General features: G+C 45.5%; 1 protein-coding gene across 1 annotated transcript; it reads left to right on the top strand.

The window, feature by feature from the left end:
• Positions 1–27,537, top strand: GNG7 (G protein subunit gamma 7). Its single transcript, XM_079328491.1, has 3 exons — positions 1–99; positions 25,842–25,959; positions 27,346–27,537. Exons 2-3 carry the CDS (start codon positions 25,879–25,881, stop codon positions 27,469–27,471), a joined length of 207 nt encoding a protein of 68 aa, XP_079184617.1. The 5' UTR covers positions 1–99; positions 25,842–25,878; the 3' UTR covers positions 27,472–27,537.
• Positions 27,538–27,872: the final 335 nt, after the last annotated feature.

The raw sequence follows: 27,872 nt of genomic DNA, 5'->3' as shown, positions 1-27,872 counted from the left end.
AACTCCATTAATAATTAATTATTCCCATTTTTCTTGGCAGGAGGAATTCAGGAATTCACTGGGCTCGGGGAGGAGGCAGAGACTGCTCTGCACAGGGAGGTGAGATTGGTTATTGATTATTGATTATTGATTATTGATTGATTTCCCATTAATTGGCTCGTTTGATCTGGAAAACAGTGAAATGAGTTTGGGATGGGATTGGATGGATTTGGAATTTATTTGGGATGAGTTTGGAAAGGATTTGGAATGTTTGGAATTAGTTTGGAATTTATTTGGGATGAGTTTGGGATGGATTTGGGATGGATTTGGAATTTATTTGGGATGGATTTGGAATTAGTTTGGAATTTATTTGGGATGGATTTGGAATTGGTTTGGAATTTATTTGGGATGAGTTTGGGATGGATTTGGAATTTATTTGGGGTGGATTTGGAATTGGTTTGGAATTTATTTGGGATGAGTTTGGGATGGATTTGGAATTGGTTTGGAATTTATTTGGGATGAGTTTGGGATGGATTTGGAATTTATTTGGGATGGATTTGGAATTGGTTTGGAATTTATTTGGGATGAGTTTGGGATGGATTTGAAATTGGTTTGGAATTTATTTGGGATGGATTTGGGATGGATTTGGATTTGGTTTGACATTAGTGGGTTTGGAATGGATTTGGAATATTTGGAATTAGTTTGGAATTGTTTTGAGATGGATTTGGAATTGGGATTGGTTTTGGGATGGGTTTGGAATGTTTGGAATTAGTTTGGAATTGTTTTGAGATGGGTTTGGAATGAGTTTGGGATGGGATTGGATGGATTTGGATTTGGTTTGGAATGGATTTGGGATAGATTTGGAATTGGGATGGATTTGGAATTGGTTTGGAATTTATTTGGGATGGATTTGGAATTGGTTTGGAATTTATTTGGAATTTATTTGGGATGGATTTGGGATGAGTTTGGATTTGGTTTGACATTAGTGGGTTTGGAATGGGTTTGGAATGTTTGGAATTAGTTTGGAATTGTTTTGAGATGGGTTTGGAATGAGTTTGGGATAGATTTGGAATTGGTTTGGAATGGATTTGGAATGTTTGGAATTAGTTTGGAATTGGTTTGAGATGGGTTTGGAATTGGTTTGGAATTTATTTGGGATGAGTTTGGGATGGATTTGGGATGGATTTGGAATTGGTTTGGAATTTATTTGGGATGAGTTTGGGATGAGTTTGGATTTGGTTTGACATTAGTGGGTTTGGAATGGATTTGGAATTAGTTTGGAATTGTTTTGAGATGGGTTTGGAATTGGGATTGGTTTTGGGACAGGTTTGGAATTAGTTTGGAATGGGTTTGGAATTGTTTTGAGATGGGTTTGGAATGAGTTTGGGATGGGATTGGAATTGGGATGGATTTGGGATGGATTTGGAATTAGTTTGGAAAGGATTTGGAATGTTTGGAATTAGTTTGGAATTGTTTTGAGATGGGTTTGGAATTGGTTTGGGATGGATTTGGAATGGATTTGGAATTGGTTTGACATTAGTGGGTTTGGAATGGATTTGGAATATTTGGAATTAGTTTGGAATTGTTTTGAGATGGGTTTGGAATGAGTTTGGCATGGGATTGGATTGATTTGGAATTGGTTTGGAATGAGTGAGTTTGGAATTGGTTAGAAATGGATTTGGGATGGATTTTGAATGAAATTGGGATGGATTTGGAATTGGTTTGGCATTAATGGGTTTGGAATGGGTTTGAAATTAGTTTGGAATGGGTTTGGAATGAGTTTGGGATGGGATTAGATGGATTTGGAATTGTTTGGAATGGATTTGGAATTGTTTTTGAGATGGGTTTGGAATGAGTTTGGGAGGGATTTGGGATGAGTGAGTTTGGGATGGATTTGGGAATGGTTTTGGAATTGTTTTGGATGAGGTTTGGGATGGATTTGGAATTAGTTTGGAATTGTTTTGAAATAGGTTTGGAATGGGTTTGGAATGGATTTGGAATGAGTTTGGGATGGGACTGAATGGATTTGGAATGCATTTGGGATGAGTTTGGAATTGATTTAGAATTAGTTTGGAATGGATTTGGAATTGTTTTGGGATGGATTTGGAATGGGTTTGGAGTGAGTGAGTTTGGAATTGGTTAGAAATGGATTTGGGATGAGTTTGGGATGAGTTTAGGGTGGGTTTTGGGATGGGTTTTGGGGTGGGTTCTGGGATGAGTTTGGGGTGGGTTTTGGGATGAGTTTGGGATGGGTTTTGGGATGAGTTTGGGATGAGTTTGGGATGGGTTTTGGGATGAGTTTGGGATGGGTTTTGGGATGAGTTTGGGATGAGTTTGGGGTGGGTTTTGGGATGGATTTGGAATTGGTTTGGGATGAGTTTGGGATGAGTTTGGGATGGGTTTTGGGATGAGTTTGGGATGAGTTTGGAATTGGTTTGGGATGAGTTTGGGATGGGTTTTGGGATGAGTTTGGGATGAGTTTGGGATGGGTTTTGGGATGAGTTTGGGGTGGGTTTTGGGATGGGTTTTGGGGTGGGTTTGGAATTGGTTTGGGATGAGTTTAGGATGAGTTTGGGGTGGGTTTTGGGATGGGTTTTGGGGTGGGTTTGGGTTTGCAGGTGCTCCCTGTGGAGGAGGGATTGATCTCTGCATTCCAGAGGGACCTGGAGCCGTGTCCAGGGAGCTGCTGCTCCATGTTTTGGGATGAGTTTGGGGATCTGGGGTCATTTGGGTTCATCTAATGGTGTTTGGGGTCGTTTGGGGCTCTTGGAGGCTTTTTGGGGTTTCCAGCAGCGCTGGATCCTGTTGGAATAACCTGGAATTGGAGGGGAGGAGGCTGAGCTGGGTCAGGGGGGTTTGGGATTTGGGAGATGATGATGATGATGATGAAAAGCTGCTGCTCCTGAGCTGAGGTGACTCCAGAGCTCTGCCTGTGTCACAGCCCGGTTTTGGGAAGTAGAAATCCGCAGATTTTGTGCGTTTTGGGTGAAAAATCCTTTAAAATCCCATTTTTTTGGGAGGAAATCCGGCTGGGTTTCCGCGCCTGCAGTTCCGCGCCGCGGGCGGCAGAGGGCGCGCGCGCGCCGCGGGTCTCGCGCTCGGGTTTAATATTGATTAATTGGTTTGATATCGTTATTTATACGGAGATTCATTAATCCAAGCGCTGCCGAAGCGTTAATTAAAACTGTGGGTACCAGCAGAGCGGGGTGAGGCTCTGCAGGGCCACCAGGATGAGGATGAGGATGGATTTTCCTCCACTCTTCATCTCCAGCCAAATTCTGCAGCACAGCCCCAACCCAACCTAAAATCTGTCCCTAAAATCTTTCTCCATAAAACTTCTCCCCAAAACCTGCCCATAAAATCTCTCTCCAAAATCTCTTTCTAAAATCTCTCCACATAATTTCTCTCTAAAATCTCTCCCCAAAAAACTGTCCCTAAAACTTGTCCCTAAAGTTTCTCCCCAAAACCTTTTCCAAGATTTTGTCCCTAAAATCTTTCCCCAAAACCTGTCCATAAAATCCCTCCCTAAAATCTCTCCATGTGATTTCTATCTAAAATCCATCCCCCAAAACCTGTCCCTGAAATCCCCCCAAACCCCAAATTCCTGCCCAAATCCTGGGGCCGTCAGCAGCAGCAGCTCTGCCCTGCTGCCCTGGGATTCCTGACAGACAGACAGACAGACAGACACAGGAGAGACACACAGAGAGACAGACAGACAGAGAGACACAGAGACAGACTGACAGACACAGACTGACACAGAGAGAGACACAGAGAGACACAGACAGAGACAGACAGACAGACTGACAGACCGACACAGGGAGAGACACACAGAGAGACAGACAGACAGAGACACAGAGACAGACTGACAGAGACAGAGAGACACACAGAGACTGACAGACAGAGAGACACAGAGACAGACTGACAGACACAGACTGACACAGAGAGAGACACAGAGAGACACAGACAGAGACAGACAGACAGACACAGAGACTGATAGAGACCGACAGACAGAGAGACAGACAGACACACATTCTCACAAACACACACACAGACACATAGAGATAGACAGACGGACACACAGACAGACACACAGACACATAGACAGACACACAGGCACACAGAGACAGACATACAGACACAGAGACAGACGGACACAGAGATACACAGACACAGACTGACAGACAGACGGACACACACACAGAGACTGACAGACACACACACAGACACACACATACAGGCACACAGAGACACAGACAGACACAGAGACACAGAGATACAAACACACCGACAGATGGAAACATATACACAGACAGACATACAGACAGACAGACACAGACACACACACACACATACACACACACAGACACAGACAGACAGACACAGACACACAGAGACACACATACACACAGACACACACACACACAGACACAGACAGACAGACAGACACAGACACACAGAGACACACATACACACAGACACACAGACACAGACTCACACACACACAGATACAGACAGACAGACATAGACAGACACACACACACACACAGACAGACAGACACTGACTGACAGACAGACACACATACACACACACACAGACACTGACAGACAGACAGACACAGACACACAGAGACACACACAGACACTGACAGACAGACAGACAGACAGACAGACAGAGACACACATACACACACACACAGACACTGACAGACAGACAGACACACACACACACACACACAGACAGACAGACACTGACTGACAGACAGACACACATACACACACACAGAGACAATGACAGACAGACAGACAGACACACATACACACACACACAGACACTGACAGACACACACACAGACAGACAGACAGACAGACAGACAGATTCCTGTGCTCTGAGCTCAGCTCTCTCTCCCATTATGCAAATTCCCGGCTGGAGCCTCCCAAACATTCCTGGCATTGTCTGAGCAGAGCTCTGCTGGAGACCCGAGCCAGCTGGGGCTTTTTATTTTATTTTATTTTATTTTATTTTATTTTATTTTATTTTATTATTGGATTTTTCTGCATTTTATTTATTTTATTTTATTTTAATTTCATTTATTTTATTTTATTTTATTTTATATTTTATTTTTTTTTATTTTATTTTTTTTATTTCATTTCATTTTATTTTTTTTTTTTATTTTTTTTATTTTATTTTATTTTAATTTCATTTATTTTATTTTATTTTATTTCATTTTATTTTATTTTATTTATTTTGTCTTATTTTATTTTGATTTAATTTTATATTTATTAATTTAATTTAATTTCATCTCATTTCATTTCATTAATTTCATTTATTTTTATTTTATTTTACTTTACTTTATTTTATTTTATTTTATTTTTATTTTTATTTTACTTTATTTTATTTTATTTTATTTTAATTTCATTTATTTTATTTTATTTTATTTTAATTTCATTTATTTTATTTATTTCATTTCATTTCATCTCATTTAATTTCATTTCATTAATTTCATTCATTTTTATTCTATTTTCTTTTTATTCTATTTTTATTTTTATTATTTTCATTCTTTTTAATTTTGAAAAAAAATATTTTTGTAAGGTTTTTAATTTTTTTTTTTTAATTTTGTATTTCTAATTTTTTATTTATCTCTAATCAGCACAGCCCCAATCTCAACCTCAACAACTGCCCAGATGTGCAGGGGGAGAAAAAATTGGGCAGAAAAAAAACCTTTTAATCCCCTGTGCTTGTTTCTGCTGAGTGCTGGTAGATCTGGTTTATATCTATTTTATATCTATTTTATATCTATTTTTTATCTATTTAATATCAATTTAATATCTATTTAATATCAATTTAATATCTATTTTAGATCTATTTAATATCTATTTAATATCTATTTAATATCTATTTTATATCTCTTTTATATCTATTTAATATCTATTTATATATATTTTATATCTGTTTAATATCTATTTTATATCTGTTTTTTATCTATTTTATATTTGTTTAATATCTATTCTATATCTGTTTTATATATATTTAATATCTATTTTATATCTATTTTATATCTATTCAATATCTATTTTATATCTATTTTTATCTATTTAATATCTGTTTTTATATCTGTTTTATATCTATTTAATATCTATTTTATATCTATTCAATATATATTTTATATCTATTTTTATCTATTTAATATCTATTTAATATCTGTTTTTATATCTGTTTTATATCTATTTAATATCTCTTTTATATCTATTTAATATCTATTTGATATCAATTTTTAGCTGACTTTTTCAAACCCTGTGGCTTCAGAGTTCTTTGTGCTGCTCTGGCTGTTCCACCATCCTGGAATTTCCCAGGGAATTTTCCTGGAATTCTCCTTCCCTAAAAATCTCTCACCTAAAAATCCACCAGGATTATCCCAGAAAAAAAAAAAATTAAAAAAAATTAAAATTAAAAATTAAAAACCAAAAAAAAAAAACCGAAAAAACACCAAAAAACCCACAAAAAAAAAATTAAAAAACCCCCAAATTTTGATTTTTTTTGGGATTGTTTCCCAGCAAGGCAGAGTCACAATTTCTCTCTGAGGATTTGTCAAAATTCAAAGAAATTTGTCAAAATTCAAAGAAATTCAGAAGCAGGAAGAGCTCAGCCCAACCTCTGCTGAGGAAAGAGGAAACTCTGCCTGGAAAAGCTGCAAACCCACAAAAAATCCAGGAAAAAACTCAAATTCCAACTCCTGGAACTGAAATCACCAGGGCAGGATTTAGGGGAAAGGTTTGGGGTGAAAAAAAACAAAAAAAGAAATTTTCAAAGAAAACCCCACAAAATGTTTTTTGGGCAGCAGCAAAAAAAAGTTTTGTGGTTTGTAAGAAATTTTTTTTTTTTCCTTTACTTCCTCCTGAGTTCACCAGCAGAAACTGGTTTTTTTTCAACTGAAAAATGAAACTTGAAACTTCTTTTTTTCCCCCATTTTTTCCTTTATTTTATCAATTTTTTCTTCATTTTTTCCTTCATTTTTTCTTTCATTTTTTTCCTTAATTTTCCCCATTTTTCCTTAATTTTTCCATGCCCTAAATGCTGCTGGGGAAATTTAATGGTGAAATTTTAGGGATTTTGGGATTTAGGGATTTTGGGATTTGGGGATTTTTGGATTTTTGGGATTTAAGGATTTTTGGGATTTATAGATTTTTGGGATTTAGGGATTTGGGGATTCAGGATTTTTGGGATTTAGGGATTTTGGGGTTTAGAGATTTTGGGTTTTAGAGATTTTGGGATTTAGGATTTTTGGGATTTAGGGATTTTGGGATTTTTGGGATTTATAGATTTTTTGGGATTTAGGGATTTAGAGATTTTGGTATTTATGGATTTTTGAGATTTAGAGATCTTTGTGATTTATGGATTTTGGGATTTAGGGATTTTTGGGATTTAGAGATCTTTGTGATTTATGGATTTTGGGATTTAGGGATTTTTGGGATTTATGGATTTTTTTGATTTAGGGATTTTTGGATTTAGGGATTTTTGGGATTTATGGGTTTTGGTATTATGGATTTGGGGATTTAGAGATCTTTGGGATTTATGGATTTTGGGATTTATGAATTTTTTGAATTTTGGGAATCTCAGCATTCCCACCACACCCAAACCCTGCACTGAGAATTTTTAAACTCTTGGATTCTGTTAAAAACAGAATTAGTTCAGAAATCCTGAGATTTTTGGGGTTGGATTTTGGGATCTCATGGAGGAATTTTTGATTCTGTGATTTTTAGTAAAACTTTATTTTAAGAAAAAAATTCTCAATCCTAATTTCTGCTGGAATTTCTGCTCCTTCCCTCCTGGATGTTTTTTCTCCTCAGAGCTGACACCTCTTTGTTTTCCCAAGTTTTTTTGGGTGGGTTTTTTTTTTGGTTTGTTTTGTTTTGTTTGTTTTTTGGGGTTTTTTTTTGGGGTGGGAATTTGAGAATTTGAGTTTCCCACCGAGGGGGGAATCCAACCCTTGGGAAAAAAAAAAGGGAAATTTAAATTCCACATCTGGGAAAAGCATCAGAGGGTGGGAACAGCTGCAGCCAGAGCTCCCAGCCCTGAATTTTGGGATTTTGGAGATTCCCAGAGGAGCTGGGGCTGCCCCTGGAAGGGTTTGGGGTTCCCTGGGGGATCCTGATTCCAAGTGTGGAATTCCAAAGATTTTTTGGGAAAAGGGGAATCTGAATTCCAGCAGTGCTGAAAGGGAATTGCCTCCAGCCATCCTTTTAGGAACTGGATTATCCCAGAAAACATCAGGGTTATCCCAAAAACAATCAGGGTTATCCCAAAAAAACGTCAGGGTTATCCCCAAAAACAATCAGGGTTATCCCAAAAAAATATCAGGGTTATCCCAAAAACATCAAGATTGTTAACAAAAAAAAAAAAATCAGGATCAAGCCAGACCTCAGCAGAGAATTCCATCAGCCCAAACCATTTCAGGATTCCAAAATTCCATGGACCAGCCCAGACCATTCCAGGATTCCAATCCATCCCAAACTATTCCAGAATTTTGTTACTCATCCCAAACTATTCCAGGATTCCAGAATTCAATGAGCCAGCCCAAAGAATTCCAGGATTCCATGGACCAGCCCATTCCAGAATTCCATGGACCAGCCCATTCCAGAATTCCAGGATCCCAAACCATTCCAGAATTCCATGGACCAGCCCATTCCAGAATTCCAATCCATCCCAAACCATTCCAGAATTTTGTTACTCATCCCAAACCATTCCAGGATTCCAGAATTCCAATCCATCCCAAACCATTCCAGGATTCCAGAATTCAATGAGCCAGCCCAAAGAATTCCAGAATTCCAACCCACCCCAAGCCATTCCAGAATTCCCTGAACCATTCCAAACCATTCCAGGATCTCAGAATTCCTTGAGCCATCCCAAACCATTCCAGAATTCCAGGATCCCAAACCATTCCAGAATTTCATAGACCAGTCCATTCCAGAATTCCAAGGTTCCAATCCATCCCAAACCATTCCAGGATTCCAGAATTCACTGAGCCATCCCAAACCATTCCAGAATTCCATGGACCAGCCCATTCCAGAATTCCAATCCATCCCAAACCATTCCAGGATTTTGTGACCCACCCCAAACCATTCCAGGATTCCCTGAACCATCCCAAACCATTCCAGAATTCCATGGACCAGCCCATTCCAGAATTCCAATCCATCCCAAACCATTCCAGGATTTTGTGACCCATCCCAAACCATTCCAGGATTTTGTGACCCACCCCAAACCATTCCAGGATTCCAGAATTCACTGAGCCATCCCAAACCATTCCAGAATTCCAGGATCCCAAACCATTCCAGAATTCCATGGACCAGCCCATTCCAGAATTCCAATCCATCCCAAACCATTCCAGGATTTTGTGACCCACCCCAAACCATTCCAGGATTTTGTGACCCACCCCAAACCATTCCAGGATTTTGTGACCCACCCCAAACCATTCCAGGATCCCAGGCTCACACCCTCCCTCCAGTTCCAGCTGCTTTTCCCAGATCTCAGTTTTCTCCAGAACTTCAGGAGGAATTTCCTTTGGGAATTTGCTTGTCCTGGGTTTATCTGGGGCTGGGGCCAGGATTTGTTTCCAAACAACAAACCCCTTTGGAACTTTTGGAATGGGATCTCTGCTCCAGGATTCAGTGAGAGCTGGAATTCAGTCCTGGGCTGCATCCAGGGAATTGGAGCAGAGGGAAAAAAGGGAATTCCTGCAGGGAATGGCTCCAGCTCAGGGAGAAGCTGCTGGAGCAAATCCAGAGCTGAGCTCTTCCCTCTGGAGCTTTGGGAGAGCTGGGAATGTTCCCCTGGAGGATCCAGGGAGAGGCTGGAGGGGATTTGGGATAAGGGATGGAATTTTGGGAGGTTTTAAACTGGGAAATGGGAGATTTAAATGGGATTTTTGGAAGGAATTTCTGGTTGGGATGGAATTTCTAAAAGAGCTGTGGCTGCCTCTGAATCCTTGGAATGTGCAAGGAAAGGTTGGAGAAAAATTCCAGGGTAAGCTCAGGGGATTCCAGGAGAGCTGGAGAGGAATTTGGGATAAGGGATGGAATTTTGGGAGGTTTTAAACTGGGAAAAGGGAGATTTAAATGGGATTTTTGGAAGGAATTTCTGGTTGGGATGGAATTCCAGAGGAGCTGTGGCTGCTCCTGGATCCCTGGGAGTGCCCAAGATAAAGCTGGAAAAGAGAAACCCCAGGGATTTTTTATTTTATTTTATTTTTAATTTTTTTTTTTTTTAATTTTGGTGTATTTTCCCTGCTCTTTTTCACACCAAAAACTGGGATGAGTGGGATATTCAGGGATTGTGACTCATTGGGAAGAGGAGGAGGAGGAGGAGGAAGAACCAACAGTGCCAAAGAATTTCAGTGCTGCCTCTTTTTAGCCCTGTAGTAACAGCTGAATTCCCAAATTGGAAATCCCAAAATCCCAAATTTTTCATGCTAAATCCTTTTATTTTTATCCCTGGGTGATTCCATTTAGGAACAGCATTAATTAATCCTAAAAAAAGGGGGGAAAAAAACAGGAATTCCTAAAGCAGGAATCCTCATCAGCACCAGGAATTTCCCTTTTTTTTTTTTTTTTTTTTTGTTTTTCCCTCTTTTTTTTTCCCATCTTTTGGGAAATTTCCTGCCCCTGGTGATCCCAAAAATTTTTTCCAACCTGAGGGGTTTGAAACCTTGCCCAGAAAAGATGGAATTGAGAAACTTCAGGTTGGGATGGATTAAATTTTAGGAATTGTTCAGGAATTTTTTAGGATTTGTTTAGGAATTTTTTAGGAATTATTCAGGACTTGTTTAGGAATTTTTTAGGAATTATTCAGGACTTGTTTAGGAATTTTTTAGGAATTCTTAAGGATTTGTTTAGGAATTATTTGGGATTTGTTTTTTTGCTCCATTAAGATCTTTTTCAAGTGATTCAATGCAGGATCCAGGTGTAAAATGAGCCTAAAATATTGAATTATTTCCTGTTTCTGGGGTGTTTTTTGGGGGGTTCTGGATTTATCTGGGATATTTTGGGGGATTCTGGCTGAATTTCAGTGCTTGGGGGTTGGATTTGGACCCAGAGTTTTCAATTTTAGCACAGATGGTTTTATGGTTTTGCAGCAGCTTGGGTGGGTGGGTGTTGACTTTTTATATTTATATATTTATAGATCTCCATCCCAAATCCCACTCAAATCTCCTTTTCCACCCCAAATCTCCCTTTTCACCCCAAATTTCCACCCCCAAATCCCACCCAAATCTCCTTTTCCACCCCAAATCTCCCTTTTCACCCCAAATTTCCACCCCCAAATCCCACCCAAATCTCCTTTTCCACCCCAAATCTCCCTTTTCACCCCAAATTTCCACCCCAAATCCCTCCCAAATCTCCTTTTCCACCCCAAATCCCTCCCAAATCTCCACCCAAATTTCCACCCCAAATCTCTTCCAAATCAACCTTTTCACCCCAAATTTCTACCCCAAATCCCTCCCAAATCTCCTTTTCCACCCCAAATCTCCCTTTTCACCCCAAATTTCCACCCCAAATCCCACCCAAATCTCCACCCAAATTTCCACCCCAAATCTCTTCCAAATCAACCTTTTCACCCCAAATTTCTACCCCAAATCCCTCCCAAATCTCCCTTTCCACCCCAAATCTCCACCCCAAATTTTCACCCCAAATCCCCCCCAAACTCTTTCCACCCCAAATCTCCCTTTCCACCCCAAATTTCCACCCCAAATCCCCCCTTTCCACCCTAATTCCCCACCCAAATCTCTCCACCCAAAATCCCACCTAAATCTTCACCCTGAATCCCTCCCAAATCTCCCTTTTCACCCTAATTTTCCACCCCAAATCTCTTTCCACCCCAAATCTCCCTTTTCACCCCAAATCTCCACCCCAAATCTTTTTCCACCCAAAATCCCACCCAAATCTTTACCCCAAATCCCACCCATATCTCCCTTTTCACCCCAAATTTCCACCCAAATTTCTACTCCAAATCCCTCCCAAATCTGCACCCCAAATCCCACCCAAATTTCCACCCCAAATCCCACCCAAATCTCCTTTTCCACCCCAAATCCCACCCAAATCTCCTTTTCACCCCAAATTTCCACCCCAAATCCCTCCCAAATCTCCATTTTCACCCCAAATCTCCCTTTCTATCCCAAATCCCTCCCAAATCTGCACCCCAAATCCCACCCAAATCTCCTTTTCCACCCCAAATTTCCACCCCAATCCCAAAATTTCCCTGTTCAACCCATTCCCAGTATCCTCCAGCCTGTCCAGACCCCTCCAGGTCTGTGCTGACCTCGCTCCAAAACCTCTCCAGGAATTTTCCCTCTGTCCCTCTCCCTGTTTTCCTCCAGCCTGCAGCAAATTATTTTCTAAATTTACCCCCCCTGACCCCAAGGCAGATCCCTCACGTGTTTCCCTTTCCCAAATTCCCTTTTTTAGCCCTGCTGGCCCTGCTGGCAGCAGCCCCAGCCCTGAGCTCAGCCCTGGAGCTCTGCCAGCCCAGCGTGACCAAAAAAAAAAAATATAATAGAAAATAAAAGAAACCTTCAGTTTCCTCCCCTCTCAGCTCCTCACATGATGCTGGTGTCAATTTTCCCAAAAAAACCACGGTTTTGTTGGGGTTTGTTCATGGAACAAGTGCAGGAATGATCAGGATCTGGATTGATCCTGCAGGAATTGGGGATGTTTGATCATTAACAAGTGCAGGAATGATCAGGATCTGGATTGAGCCTGCAGAGTTTTGGGGATGTTTGATCCTGGAACAAGTGAAGGAATGATCAGGATCTGGATTGAGCCTGCAGAGTTTTGGGGATGTTTGATCCTGGAACAAGTGCAGGAATGATCAGGATCTGGATTGAGCCTGCAGAGTTTTGGGGATGTTTGATCCTGGAACAAGTGCAGGAATGATCAGGATCTGGATTGAGCCTGCAGGAATTGGGGATGTTTGATCATGGAACAAGTGCAGGAATGATCAGGATCTGGATTGATCCTGCAGAGTTTTGGGGATGTTTGATCCTGGAACAAGTGAAGGAATGATCAGGATCTGGATTGAGCCTGCAGAGTTTTGGGGATGTTTGATCATGGAACAAGTGCAGGAATGATCAGGATCTGGATTGATCCTGCAGGAATTGGGGATGTTTGATCCTGGAACAAGTGCAGGAATGATCAGGATCTGGATTGAGCCTGCAGGAATTGGGGATGTTTGATCATGGAACAAGTGCAGGAATGATCAGGATCTGGATTGAGCCTGCAGGAATTGGGGATGGTTCAGGGTCATCGTTGTCACCCCTCTGGAGCAGGAATGGAAACAAAGCTGGGCAGGGAAAGTCACAGGGCTGAGGGATGGGTGGGGGAGGAAAGGGAGCAGCTGGGGGGTCACTCATGTGATGGGTGTGTCCCAAAGGGGCTGGGAATGAACTGGGAATGAACTGGGAATGGCTCTGTGTCCCCATTCCAGAATGGGAATGGGCTGGGAATGGCTCTGTGTCCCCATTCCGGAATGGGAATGAACTGGGAATGGCTCTGTGTCCCCATTCTGGAATGGGAATGAACTGGGAATGGCTCTGTGTCCCCATTCTGGAATGGGAATGAACTGGGAATGGCTCTGTGTCCCTATTCCAGAATGGGAATGAACTGGGAATGAACTGGGAATGGCTCTGTGTCCCCATTCCAGAATGGGAACGAGATGGGAATGAACTGGGAATGGCTCTGTGTCCCCATTCCGGAATGGGAATGAACTGGGAATGGCTCTGTGTCCCCATTCCGGAATGGGAATGAACTGGGAATGGCTCTGTGTCCCCATTCTGGAATGGGAATGAACTGGGAATGGCTCTGTGTCCCCATTCCAGAATGGGAATGAACTGGGAATGGCTCTGTGTCCCCATTCCAGAATGGGAATGAACTGGGAATGGCTCTGTGTCCCCATTCTGGAATGGGAATGAACTGGGAATGGCTCTGTGTCCCTATTCCAGAATGGGAATGAACTGGGAATGGCTCTGTGTCCCCATTCCGGAATGGGAATGAACTGGGAATGGCTCTGTGTCCCCATTCCGGAATGGGAATGAACTGGGAATGGCTCTGTGTCCCCATTCTGGAATGGGAATGAACCAGACCTGTGACTGGTGCTGGTTGCTGGGGAAACTGGTAATGGGTTGATGGGGTAACTGGTGTTGGTTAATGGTGCAACTGGTGTGGGGTTGATGGGGTAACTGGTGTTGGTTAATGGGGTAACTGGTGCTGGTTAATGGGGTAACTGGTGTGGGGTTAACAGGGTAACTGGTGAGGAATTAATGTTGTAACTGGTGTGGGGTTAATGGTATAACTAGTGTGGGGTTAACGGGTAACTGGTGAGGAATTAATGGGGTAACTGGTGTGGGGTTGATGGGGTAACTGGTGTTGGTTAATGGGGTAACTGGTGTGAGGTTGATGGGGTAACTGGTGTTTGTTATTGGTATAACTGGTGTGGGTTCAATGGGATAACTGGGGTTGGTCATTGGTATAACTGGTGTTACTGGTGTAACTGGTGTGAGGTTAATGGGTAACTGGTGTGGAATTAATGGTGTAACTGGTGCTGGTTAACTGGTGTGGGTCACTGGTGTAACTGGTGTTGGTTATTGGTGTAACTGGTGTTGGCTACTGGTATAACTGGTGTGGGGTTACTGGTATAACTGGTGCTGGTTACTGGTGTAACTGGTGTGGGTTACTGGTTTAACTGGTATAACTGGTGTGGGTCACTGGTGTAACGGTGCTGGTTACTGGTGTAACTGGTGTGGGTTACTGGTGTAACTGGTGTGGGTCACTGGTATAACTGGTGCTGGTTACTGGTATAACTGGTGCTGGTTACTGGTATAACTGGTGTGGGTTACTGGTGTAACTGGTACTGGTTACTGGTGTAACTGGTGTCGGTTACTGGTGTAACTGGTGCTGGTTACTGGTATAACTGGTGTGGGTTACTGGTGTAACTGGTGTGGGGTTACTGGTGTAACTGGTGTGGGTTACTGGTATAACTGGTGCTGGTTACTGGTATAACTGGTGTCGGTTACTGGTATAACTGGTGCTGGTTACTGGTATAACTGGTGTGGGTCACTGGTGTAACTGGTGCTGGTTACTGGTGTAACTGGTGTGGGTTACTGGTATAACTGGTGCGGGTTACTGGTGTAACTGGTGTGGGTTACTGGTGTAACTGGTACTGGTTACTGGTGTAACTGGTGCTGGTTACTGGTGTAACTGGTGTGGGTCACTGGTGTAACTGGTGCTGGTTACTGGTATAACTGGTGTGGGTTACTGGTGTAACTGGTGTGGGTTACTGGTGTAACTGGTGTGGGTTACTGGTATAACTGGTGTGGGTTACTGGTGTAACTGGTGTGGGTTACTGGTATAACTGGTGCTGGTTACTGGTATAACTGGTGTGGGTCACTGGTATAACTGGTGTGGGTCACTGGTATAACTGGTGCTGGTTACTGGTATAACTGGTGTGGGTTACTGGTGTAACTGGTGCTGGTTACTGGTATAACTGGTGCTGGTTACTGGTGTAACTGGTGTGGGTCACTGGTGTAACTGGTGCTGGTTACTGGTATAACTGGTGCGGGTTACTGGTGTAACTGGTGTGGGTTACTGGTATAACTGGTGCTGGTTACTGGTATAACTGGTGTGGGTTACTGGTGTAACTGGTGCTGGTTACTGGTATAACTGGTGCTGGTTACTGGTGTAACTGGTGCTGGTTACTGGTATAACTGGTGTGGGTTACTGGTGTAACTGGTGCTGGTTACTGGTATAACTGGTGCTGGTTACTGGTGTAACTGGTACTGGTTACTGGTATAACTGGTGTGGGTTACTGGTGTAACTGGTGCTGGTTACTGGTATAACTGGTGCTGGTTACTGTTATAACTGGTGCTGGTTACTGGTGTAACTGGTGCTGGTTACTGATGTAACTGGTGTGGGTTACTGGTGTAACTGGTGCTGGTTACTGGTGTAACTGGTGTGGGTTACTGGTGTAACTGGTGCTGGTTACTGGTGTAACTGGTGCTGGTTACTGGTATAACTGGTGCTGGTTACTGGGGTTACTGGATTCCCTGGAAAACAAAAGTGGAAATTCTTTGGGAATGTTTCAGCCTTCCCTGGGAAAATGTGCCGAGTTCCTGGGGAGGTTTGGACTTCCCTGGAAATATAAAAAAACAAAAAAAAACCCAAAAAAGGATAAAATCCTTGGGAATCCTCCCAGTTCTATAGGAAAAAAAAGGGAGAATTTATTCTGACACTCCAAAACAAAACAAAACAAAAATGCAAAGGGAGTTTTTAGGGAGTTTTTAGAGAGATTTTTAGGGAGTTTTAGGGATTTTTTAGGGAGTTTTGGGGAGTTTTTAGAGAGTTTTTAGGGATTTTTTTAGAGTTTTTGGGGAGTTTTTAGGAAGTTTTTGGGGGTTTAAAGGGAGTTTTTAAGGAGTTTTTAGGAGGTTTTTTGGGAGTTTTTAGGGAAGTTTTTGGGGAGTGTTTAAGGAGTTTTTAGAGAAATTTTTGGGAGTTTTTAGGGAGTTTTTAGGGAGTTTTTAGGGACTTTAGCCACCCTGCAATGGCTCCTGCTCCCACCCCGCAGAAATCTGGAGAGCTGGAAGGAGGGGAGGAAAAAAAAAAAATTAAAAAAAGCAAAGAACAAAACAAAACAAAAAAAGGAATAAAAAGTTGCAGCAGTCAGGGGAAAATTCAATGGCTCATTGAGGAGCTGCAGCCAGACAGAATAAACGGGGGGTCCTGGAAGGGTAAAAAGGGTTCTGAGGGAATAAAAGGGTCCTGGAAGGGTAAATGTGGTCCTGAGTGGGTAAATAGGGTCCTGGAAGGGTAGAGAGGGTCCCAAGGGGTAAATGGGGTCCTGGAAGGGTAGAGAGGGTCCAGAGGGGTAAATGGGGTCCTGGAAGAGAAAGAGGATCCTCAGGGAATAAGTGGGGTCCTGGAAGGGTGCAGAGGGTCATGAGGGGTAAATGGGGTCCTGGAAGAGAAAGAGGAGAATCCTCAGGGAATAAAAGGGTCCTGGAAGGGTAAGTGTGGCCCTGAGTGAGTAAATAGGATCCTGGAAGGGTAGAGAGGGTCCCAAGGGGTAACTGGGGTCCTGGAAGGGCCGGGAGGATCCTCGGGGAGTCGGTGGGTCCTGGAAGGGTTGGGAGGATCCTCGGGGAGTCGGTGGGTCCTGGAAGGGTTGGGAGGATCCTCGGGGAGTCGGTGGGTCCTGGAAGGGCCGGGAGGATCCTCGGGGAGTCGGTGGGTCCTGGAAGGGCCGGGAGGATCCTCGGGGAGTCGGTGGGTCCTGGAAGGGTTGGGAGGATCCTCGGGGAGTCGGTGGGTCCTGGAAGGGCCGGGAGGATCCTCGGGGAGTCGGTGGGTCCTGGAAGGGTTGGGAGGATCCTCGGGGAGTCGGTGGGTCCTGGAAGGGTGCCCGTGCTCGGATCTGCTGGAGGCGTGGCAGCTCGCAGCTATGGCAGGAATGGCAGGAATTCCCGGAGCAGCGCGCTCAGCGCATTCTTCTGGCTGCGGTCACCGGCCCGCGGCGGGAGGCGGGCACCGGGACACGGGCTGGTGGCACCGGGACACGGGCAGGTGGCACCGGGACACGGGCTGATAGCACCGGGACACGGGCTGGTGGCACTGGGGCACGGGCTGGTGGCACCGGGACACGGGCAGGTGGCATCGGGACACGGGCTGGTGGCACCGGGACACGGGCAGGTGGCACCGGGACACGGGCTGGTGGCACCGGGACACGGGCAGGTGGCACCGGGACACGGGCTGGTGGCACCGGGACACGGGCAGGTGGCACCGGGGCACGGGCTGGTGGCACCGGGGCACGGGCTGGTGGCACTGGGGCACGGGCAGGTGGCACCGGGACACGGGCTGATAGCACCGGGACACGGGCAGGTGGCACCGGGACACGGGCTGGTGGCACCGGGACACGGGCAGGTGGCACCGGGGCACGGGCTGGTGGCACTGGGGCACGGGCTGATAGCACCGGGACACGGGCAGGCGGCACCGGGACACACCGGGACAGACACACCGGGATGGGATCCGTGCCAGGAATGGGATCCGTGCCAGGAATGGGATCCGTGCCAGGAATGGGATCCGTGCCAGGGACGCCGCTCAGGCCCGCACATGCCCCGCCGGTTTCACCCTCGTGACGTGAGGCTGAGCCCGCGTTTCGGTCGGAAAAGTCGAGGGAAAACACGGAAAGGTTTGGGATGGGCTGGGGGGAAAAGCCAGGGAAGGTTTGGGGTGAGCTGGGGGGAAAAGCCAGGGAAGGTTTGGGGTGAGCTGGGGGGAAAAGCCAGGAAAGGTTTGGGGTGAGCCGAGGTTAAAGCAAGGATGGGTCTGGACCATCCACGTGCCATCGATCCCGCCGGGAATAAATCAATAAATCAATAAACCGATAAATGAATGGATGAAGGGGCAGAGGCTGCTCGGAGCCGTGAGGAGGAGGAGGAGGAGCCGCCGCTGAGTCACGGCCGGGCCGAGGCAGTGCTGCTGTCCCCGCTCTGTCCCCGCTCTGTCCCCGCTCTGTCACAGCTGTGTCACCGCTCTGTCACCGCTCTGTCACCGCCCCGCCACCCCGCTCTGCTGCGCGCGGCTGACTCACAACCTGCGCGGGTTTGCGCCGCTTTTCCCCCAAGATGAAAAAAAAAAAAAAAAAAAAGCCAAATGGGGATTTTGTCCGTGTGCGAGCCCGGCGGTCCCTCGGCGCTGCCGTGACGTCGGGGCTGTGCAGGACACGCCGAGGGTGGCACAGCCCGCGCTCCCCGCGGCGATTTTGGGAATGCGAGACACAAAAAAACGGCTTTGTGCCAGCGCCAGCCTGGGAATTCAGGGATGGAAGCCAGGAGGGATTTGGGGCTGTTGTGAGTCACACCGAGCTCTGCTGCAGGAGGTGCCTCTGAGCATTAGTGCAGAATATCCAAACCGGTTTAAAAACCAAATCCTGGTCACTCCAGGGTTTCTTCACTTCAGTGCATTCCCTAAAATAGGCAGGAATGCTCCTGGGGGTTGTGCCACAGCCAAACCCTCCCTGGGGTGTGTTTGTGTCATTCCCAAACCTCTCACCTGTCTGGATTTCCCAACCTCCCTCCCTGTGTTTGTGTGCTCGACCTCGGGGTGATCCCTCCCCTCCGTGCCCTTGTGTTCGCCGAATTTTGATCGATTTTTATCGTGGTTTTAGTGCTGCAGCGTTTTCCAGCTGCTGGGAAATCTTTTCCCTGTGCTGGGCTCTGCTGGAGGAACATGGAGAGCTGCAGGGCTGGGTGACTTCATCCCTGCTGGAAAAAATCCCGGGCACAGCGTGAGCAGCAGCACCAGCAGAGCCGTTCCCGAAAATCAGGGCGTCCCAGAATGCTGCTGGGACAGAAATTCGGGAAGGTTTGTTTGTGCTGAGCCTGGGCTGGGGTGACTCAGCGAAAGGAGAGCCTGGTGCTGAGTCACGGAGCAGATCCGGGGAAGGGAAAAGGCGGCGCTGGCCAAACTCCAGCAGCAGCAGCCAGGGCAAACTCCAGAGCTTTGCCCCCTGGCACCGAGGGGCGATTTCTGATTCCACTTGTGCAGCATGTGCAGGACACCTGCGTGTCCCTGCAGACGTCACATCCCTGTCCTTTCCCAAACACTGATTGCCTTGGAAATGGGCAGAGGGAGGATGGAGCTGGGTCCAAACTGGGCAGTGCTGGATTCAAACTGGGCATGGCTGGATGCAAACTGGGCATGGCTGGATCCAAACTGGGCAGCGCTGGATTCAAACTGGGCAGTGCTGGATTCAAACTGGGCATGGCTGGATGCAAACTGGGCGGTGCTGGATCCAAACTGGGCAGTGCTGGATCCAAACTGGGCATGGCTGGATCCAAACTGGGCAGTGCTGGATTCAAACTGAGCATGGCTGGATCCAAACTGGGCAGTGCTGGATTCAAACTGGGCATGGCTGGATGCAAACTGGGCGGTGCTGGATCCAAAGTGGGCACTGCAGGATCCAAACTGGGCAGTGCTGGATCCAAACTGAGCAGTGCTGAGTCCAAACTGGGCATGGCTGGATGCAAACTGGGTGGTGCTGGATCCAAAGTGGGCACTGCAGGATCCAAACTGGGCAGTGCTGAGTCCAAACTGGGCATGGCTGGATGCAAGTTGTGCATGGCTAGATCCAAATTGGGCACAGGTGGATCCAAACTGGGCACTGGTGGATCCAAACTAGGGCAGAGCTGGATCCAAACCGGGCACCGGTGGATCCAAACTGAGCAGAACTGGATCTAATCCAGGTGGTGGCACTGCAGGTGACACTGCTGCTGTCACACTGTGCCTCTCACACTCCTGGCTGCTCTCCCTGGCTCCTCTCCAGCCCCCATTTCTTCCCATGTTGTTTCCACACTCCTGCCCGTGCCCTGGGACATCTCCAGAGTTTGGTTTGGCTTTTCCAGCTCCCAGGGACTGGGATGGCTCCGTGGGTCAATGGCCCGTGGTTGTTAATGAAGTGTCTGGTTAATTATTCACCCTGGAGTGTGGCTGAGGCAGCTCACCCAGTGCAGGGCCTGCTGTGGAACCAGTTGGAACTGGGAGTGGTTCAGGTCCTGAATCTGGGATTCATGTCCCAAGGTGGAATCTGGGGGTGGGAGTGATGCAAATCCCAGTGTGGGACCAGTGAAATTTGGGACTGGGAGGGATTCAGATCCCCCTGTGGAATCTGGGACTGGGAGCAATGTGGGTCCTGCTGTGAAATTTGGGAATGAGAGAATTCAGATCCCCCTGTGGAATCTGGGACTGGGAGCAGTGTGGGTCCTGCTGTGAAATTTGGGAATGAGAGAATTCAGATCCCCCTGTGGAATCTGGGACTGGGAGCAATGTGGGTCCTGCTGTGAAATTTGGGAATGAGAGAATTCAGATCCCCCTGTGAGACTCAGCACCAGCTGCTGCTTCTCTCTGCTCTGGGAAGATGGAAAAGGCACCACTGGGAAGAGGGAACCAGGGATTCACTGGGATTCACTGGGAAGCTGCAGAGCACCTCAAACTCCAGGAAACCATAAACCAGAGAGGAAAACATCTCCGTCTTGCCAAGGATTTATTTTTAACACACTCATTTAATTCCTGTCTGCAGCAGGACCCTCTCCACACCATCCTTCCTTCAGCCAGGCTGGGATCCTCAGGATGCTGCAGGGACAGGGATGGGGGTGGGAAAACCTCCCAGAAATTCTCTGAACTCTCCCTGGGCTGATTCATCAGCCTGGCTCCGTAAACAGGAAGCTGAGAAAGTGCAGGCAGGTGATCCTGCTCTGCTGCAAACACTTGGAAACACAAATTCCTTGCATTTTTTCCTCCCAGCTGCCTGCTAACTCTTGTCCAGGTGAAGGCTGTTCTGGCAGTGTCTGCAGCAGGAAGGGCTCCCGAGTTCATGGCACGGGCTTGGAAGGAGCTGGGCTTTGAGACAGAGCTTTTCCCTGCTCCTGATCCCAGTGCAGAACCTGGGACTGGGAGGGATTCACATCCCAGTGGAATCTGGGATTGGGAGGGATTCACATCCCAGTGGAATTTGGGACTGGGAGGGATTCAGATCCCACAGTGGAATCTGGGACTGGGAGGGATTCACATCCCAGTGGAATTTGGGACTGGGAGGGATTCAGATCCCAGAGTGGAATCTGGGACTGGGAGGGATTCACATCCCAGTGGAATCTGGGATTGGGAGGGATTCACATCCCAGTGGAATTTGGGACTGGGAGGGATTCAGATCCCAGTGGAATCTGGGACTGGGAGGAATTCACATCCCAGTGGAATTTGGGACTGGGAGGGATTCAGATCCCACAGTGGAATCTGGGATTGGAAGGGATTCAGATCCCAGAGTGGAATCTGGGACTGGGAGGGATTCACATCCCAGTGGAATTTGGGACTGGGAGGGATTCAGTTCCCACTATGGAATTTGGGACTGGGAGGGATTCACATCCCAGTGGAATTTGGGACTGGGAGGGATTCAGTTCCCACTATGGAATTTGGGTAGTGGGAGGGATTTAAATCCCACAGTGGGATCTGAGATTGGGAGGGATTCACATCCCAGTCGAATATGGGATTGGGAATAATGTAGATCCCACTATGGAGTCTGGAATTGGGAAGGAATCAGATCCTGATTGCTGCTCCTCTCTGCTCTTGGGAGAGGGAAAAGGCACCGCTGGGGAGAGGGAACCAGGGATCCACTGGGATTCACTGGAATTTGCTGGGATTCAGTGGGATGCACTGGGATTGACTGGGATTCGCTGGGATTCACTGGGATTGACTGGGATTCACTGGGATTGACTGGGATTCACTGGAATTTGCTGGCATTCACTGAAATTCACTGGGATTCAGTGGGATGCACTGGAATTGACTGGGATTCGCTGGGATCTGCTGGGATTCACTGGGATTGACTGGGATTCACTGGAATTTGCTGGCATTCACTGAAATTCACTGGGATTCAGTGGGATGCATTGGGATTCACCGGGATTTGCTGGGATTCACTGGGATTCAGTGGGATGCATTGGGATTCACTGAAATTCACTGGGATTCACCGGGATTCGCTGGAATTCACTGGGATTCACCGGGATTCACTGGAATTCACTGGGAGTCACCGGGATTCACTGGAATTCCCTGGGATTCACCGGGATTCGCTGGGATTCCCTGGAATTCCCTGGGATTCTCCGGGATTCTCCGGGATGCAGCCGCGCTGTTCTGCAGCGCCTCAACCCCCAGCAGGATTTTCCCGCAGGGAACATCCGCCTTCCTCCTCCCGTTTTCCACAGAACCAGACCTGATTTCACCCTGGCAGCTTCCCCGCGCTGCCTTGACTTAACTTCCAGGACGGGAGGGGCGGAGATTTCCAAACAACGCCGCCAATTCAGGGAATTCCGCCGGGGCTGGAGCGCCGCTCCTTCCCCCCGCCCCGTTCCCGAGCATTGAGGAGCGCAGAGCTCGCCAAGTTAAACAATCCCCGAGAGTGGTGTGGAATAAACTCCCGAAATGTCTAAACACAGGCGAGACAGAGAGGATTTGGGACGGGACGGGCGCTCCCTGCCCGGTCCCGCCGGCTTTGGAGCTGCCAGGGCTGGGAGAAGATTGGAGGAGCCTTTAATTAAAGCTGCGGTGGGCGGCTGGGAGCGCCCTGTTTGCTTTGGCTGCTTCTCCTCCTCCTCCTCCTCCTCCTCCTCCTCCTGGAATCGTCTGCAGGTCTGCTGGGGGGTGGGAGCTGCCCCCGGTGCCGCGGGAAGGTCAGGGCTGAGTCAGAGGCAGGAGGTGACAGCGGTGACACCTCCACAGGGCTGGCACTGAGGGAATGATGGGCTGGGAATGGTGTCTGGTCAAGGGAGCTGCCCCCGGGATAGGGGGGATTGTTTTGGTCTGGTGGAAAAAATCTTTCAGTTCCTGCTGTGAAACTGAGAGGAGGGGTTGCAGGCTCTGTCAGGGCATTTTGGGGTGCAGGGACACGGCCCCATGGAGAGTTTGGACATGACCCCATGGGGATGCTGGACACGGCCCCATGGAGAGTTTGGACATGATCCCATGGGGATGTTGGACACGGCCCCATGGAGAGTTTGGACATGATCCCATGGGGATGTTGGACACGGCCCCATGGAGAGTTTGGACATGATCCCATGGGGATGCTGGACACGGCCCCATGGAGAGTTTGGACATGACCCCATGGGGATGTTGGACACGGCCCCATGGAGAGTTTGGACATGACCCCATGGGGATGTTGGACACGGCCCCATGGAGAGTTTGGACATGATCCCATGGGCAGGATGGACATAAATCCTTTGGGAAGGTTGGACATGATCCCATGGGCAAGCTGGACACAAATCCCATGGGAAGATCAGGTATAAATTCCATGGACACAAATCCCATGGGCAGATTGGACACAAATCCAATGGAAGGTCAGACACAAATCCCATGGGAAGGTTGGACATGAATCCCATGGACACAAATCCCATGGACACAAATCCCATGGGCAGATTGGACACAAATCCCATGGGAACATCAGACACAAATCCCATGGACACAAATCCCATGGAAGGTCAGACACGAATCCCATGGACACAAATCCCATGGGAAGGTTGGACACAAATCCCATGGACACAATTCCCATGAGAAGGTTGGGCAGAAATCCCTTGGACACAAATCCCATGGACACAAATCCCATGGAAGGTCAGACACGAATCCCATGGACACAAATCCCATGGGAAGGTTGGACACAAATCCCATGGACACAATTCCCATGAGAAGGTTGGGCAGAAATCCCTTGGACACAAATCCCATGGACACAAATCCCATGGGAAGGTTGGACACAAATCCCATGGACACAAATCCCTTGGGAAGGTTGGACACAAATCCCATGGACACAATTCCCATGAGAAGGTTGGGCACAAATCCCTTGGACACAAATCCCATGAGAAGGTTGGACACAAATCCCATGGACACAATTCCCATGAGAAGGTTGGGCACAAATCCCATGGACACAAATCCCTTGGGAAGGTTGGACACAAATCCCATGGACACAAATCCCATGGACAGATTGGACACAAATCCCATGGACACAAATCCCATGGGAAGGTCAGACATGAATCCCATGGACACAAATCCCATGAGAAGGTTGGACACAAATCCCATGGACACAAATCCCATGGACACAAATCCCATGGACACAAATCCCATGAGAAGGTTGGACACAAATCCCATGGACACAAATCCCATGGACACAAATCCCATGGACACAAATCCCATGAGAAGGTTGGACACAAATCCCATGGACACAAATCCCATGGACACAAATCCCATGAGAAGGTTGGACACAAATCCCATGGACACAAATCCCATGGACACAAATCCCATGGACAGATTGGACACAAAGGAGAGCTCTGCTTGTGAGCTGAGGCTTTGGAGAAAACTTCCAAAATTTCAGTGATGGAGTTAAAATCACGAGGGTGATTTATATGGGGAAGAGTTTGGAATGTGGGGATTTTATGTATAGTCATTATTAAAATATGTAGTAATATTAAGATATATTATCTTAATGCATCTTAAAGATATTAAATAGATTGAATATATTAAATACATTAAATATGTGAAATACATTAAATATATTATATATTAAACATATTAAATCTTGAAGGGAAATCCCTTTAAAATCTTCAAGGGAAAACCCTTTTATATCTTTAATAATCTTTAATACCCCTTCTAAATCTCGAAGGGAAATCTCTTTTAAATTTTGAAGGGAAATCCCTCTTAAATCTTTAATGGAAATCCCTTTAATTCTTTAATAATTTTTAATATCCCACCTAAATTTTGAAGGAAAATCCCATTTAAATCTTTAATAATCTTTAATATCCCTCCTAAATCTTGAAGGAAAATCCCATTTAAATCTTTAATAATCTTTAATATCCCACCTAAATCTTGAAGGAAAATCCCATTTAAATCTTTAATAATCTTTAATATCCCACCTAAATCTTGAAGGAAAATCCCTTTTAAATCTTTAATAATCTTTAATATCCCACCTAAATCTTGAAGGAAAATCCCTTTTAAATCTTTAATAATCTTTAATATCCCACCTAAATCTTGAAGGAAAATCCCATTTAAATCTTTAATAATCTTTAATATCCCACCTAAATCTTGAAGGGAAATCCCATTTAAATCTTTAATAATCTTTAACATCCCTCCTAAACCTTCAAGTGAAAAACTCAATGCACATCCCCAAAAATCCTTCAACCGCAGCTGGGAATATTCCCATAAATTCCTTCTTTTTTCCCTATAAATCCCTTCCCAGACCCCAGCACTGTGCACACACCAATCCAACTCGCTTTTTCCACTTTTTAAATTATTTTTTTTAGGATTCTGCAGTGCTGGGGCTGGATCTGATGGCAGAGAATGTCCACCACTAACAACATAGCCCAGGCTCGCAAGCTGGTGGAGCAGCTGCGCATCGAGGCCGGCATCGAGAGGATCAAGGTGAGGTTGGGATGGGAAAACATCCCATAATCCACCCCCCACTGGGAGGAATGGCAGCATTCCAGCATCCTCTCCATCAGGGCTTTGGTGACAAGGACAGTGGGATGGGTTTGGGATGCAGATTTTGGTGTGCAGGAGGAATTCTGTGCCTGGCGCAGGGACAGAATCCAGAAATTCCCTGGAGGTTCCCTGGAAGTGCCCAAGGAGGAAAAAGAGGGATTGAGGAAATTGAAAAAATGGGAATGGGATGATTCTGGAGCTTTCCTTTTCCAAAAAGAAAAACCAGCTTGGAATGAAACCAAGCAGTTCCTCAAATAATGGATCCTGAATTTTTGCAAACCTTACCAAGAGGAATCAAGAAATTTTTTCCTTCACTGTTTCATCCCAAATCCCTGGAGACCCAGGCTATGATAATATCCCTCCAAATCTTTAATATCTCTTCAAATCTTTAAGGGAAATCCCTTTTAAATCTTTAAAAATCTTTAATATCCCTTCTAAATGATTCAAGGAAATCCCTTTTAAATCTTGAATATCCCTTCACATTTTTAAGCGAAATCCCTTTAAAATCTTTAATTATCTTTAATATCCCTTCTAAATCTCTAAGGGAAAAGTTGGATATAAATCCCCCAAAAGTCCTGCAAGTGCTGCTGACTCTAAGTTGGGAATATTTCCATAAATTGCTGTTTTTTTTCCCCAAAATCCAGGTGTTGAAAGCATCCTCAGAGCTGATCCCAAATCCCTTTCAAATCTCTTCTGGGTTATTTATCCACACCATAAAAATGTTGATTTTCCACTTCCAATTCCCCTTTTTCCTCCTCATCTCCACAAAACTTTTGTTGGGAAAAACTGGATATCAAACTCCAAAAATCCTGGAAGATATTCCCAAAAATCCTGCAAGCACCAGGGTGGGAATATCCCCAAATTTTATTTTTTTTTCCTCAAAAGCCTCCTTGGAGCTCATCCCAAATCCCTTTCAAACCTCTTTATCCAAATGTTGATTTTCCACTTCCAATTCTTCTTTTTTTTCCTCATCTCCACAAAATTTCTCTTGATAAAAGCTGGATATCAAACTCCAAAAATCCTGGAATATATTCCCAAAAATCCTGCAAACCCCAGGCTGGGAATATCCCTAAATTTGATTTTTTTTCCCCAAAATTCAGGTCTCAAAAGCCTCCTTGGAGTTCATCCCAAATCCCTTTCAAACCTCTTTATCCAAATGTTGATTTTCCACTTCCAATTCCTCTTTTTTCTCCTCATCTCCACAAAATTTCTCTTGATAAAAACTGGATATCAAACTCCAAAAATCCTGGAATATATTCCCAAAAATCCTGCAAACCCCAGGCTGGGAATATCCCTAAATTTTATTTTTTTTTCCCCAAAATCCAGGTCTCCAAAGCCTCCTCAGAGCTGATGAGTTACTGTGAGCAGCATGCCCGGAGTGATCCTCTCCTGGTGGGAGTTCCTGCTTCTGAAAATCCCTTTAAGGACAAAAAACCCTGCATCATCCTATAGCTCTGGAAAATTCCAAAATTCCAGAAGGAAATTCTCACCCAGCTTCTGGATCCAGGCTCCTCCACAGCTCCAGGGGTAAAAAAATCAACGTTGGTTTCAAACAGAACTTAAAAAAAATCTTGAGAGAAACAAAACAAAACACACACACAAAAAAAAAAAAAAAAAAAAAAAAACCAAGAGAAACAAACAAACAAAAAAAAAAGAAACAAAGAAAAAATCCCCAAGAAAAAAAAAAAAAAGCAACAAAACTACACCCAAAAATAATCCTGAAATATCAATTTGGAAGCTGGGTGGGGGGTTGGATTTTAAGGAAAGTGGGATTAAAATCAGGATTTTAACTTTTAGCTAGGGGTGGTGGGAGGGGGGGGGATTTTTCATTGGGATTTTTGGATTTGGGAAAG

This window comes from Erithacus rubecula (genome assembly GCF_903797595.1).
Source record: "Erithacus rubecula genome assembly, chromosome: 28".
Classification (NCBI taxonomy): Eukaryota; Metazoa; Chordata; class Aves; order Passeriformes; family Muscicapidae; genus Erithacus; species Erithacus rubecula.
This window is presented reverse-complemented; position numbering and strand designations above follow the sequence as displayed.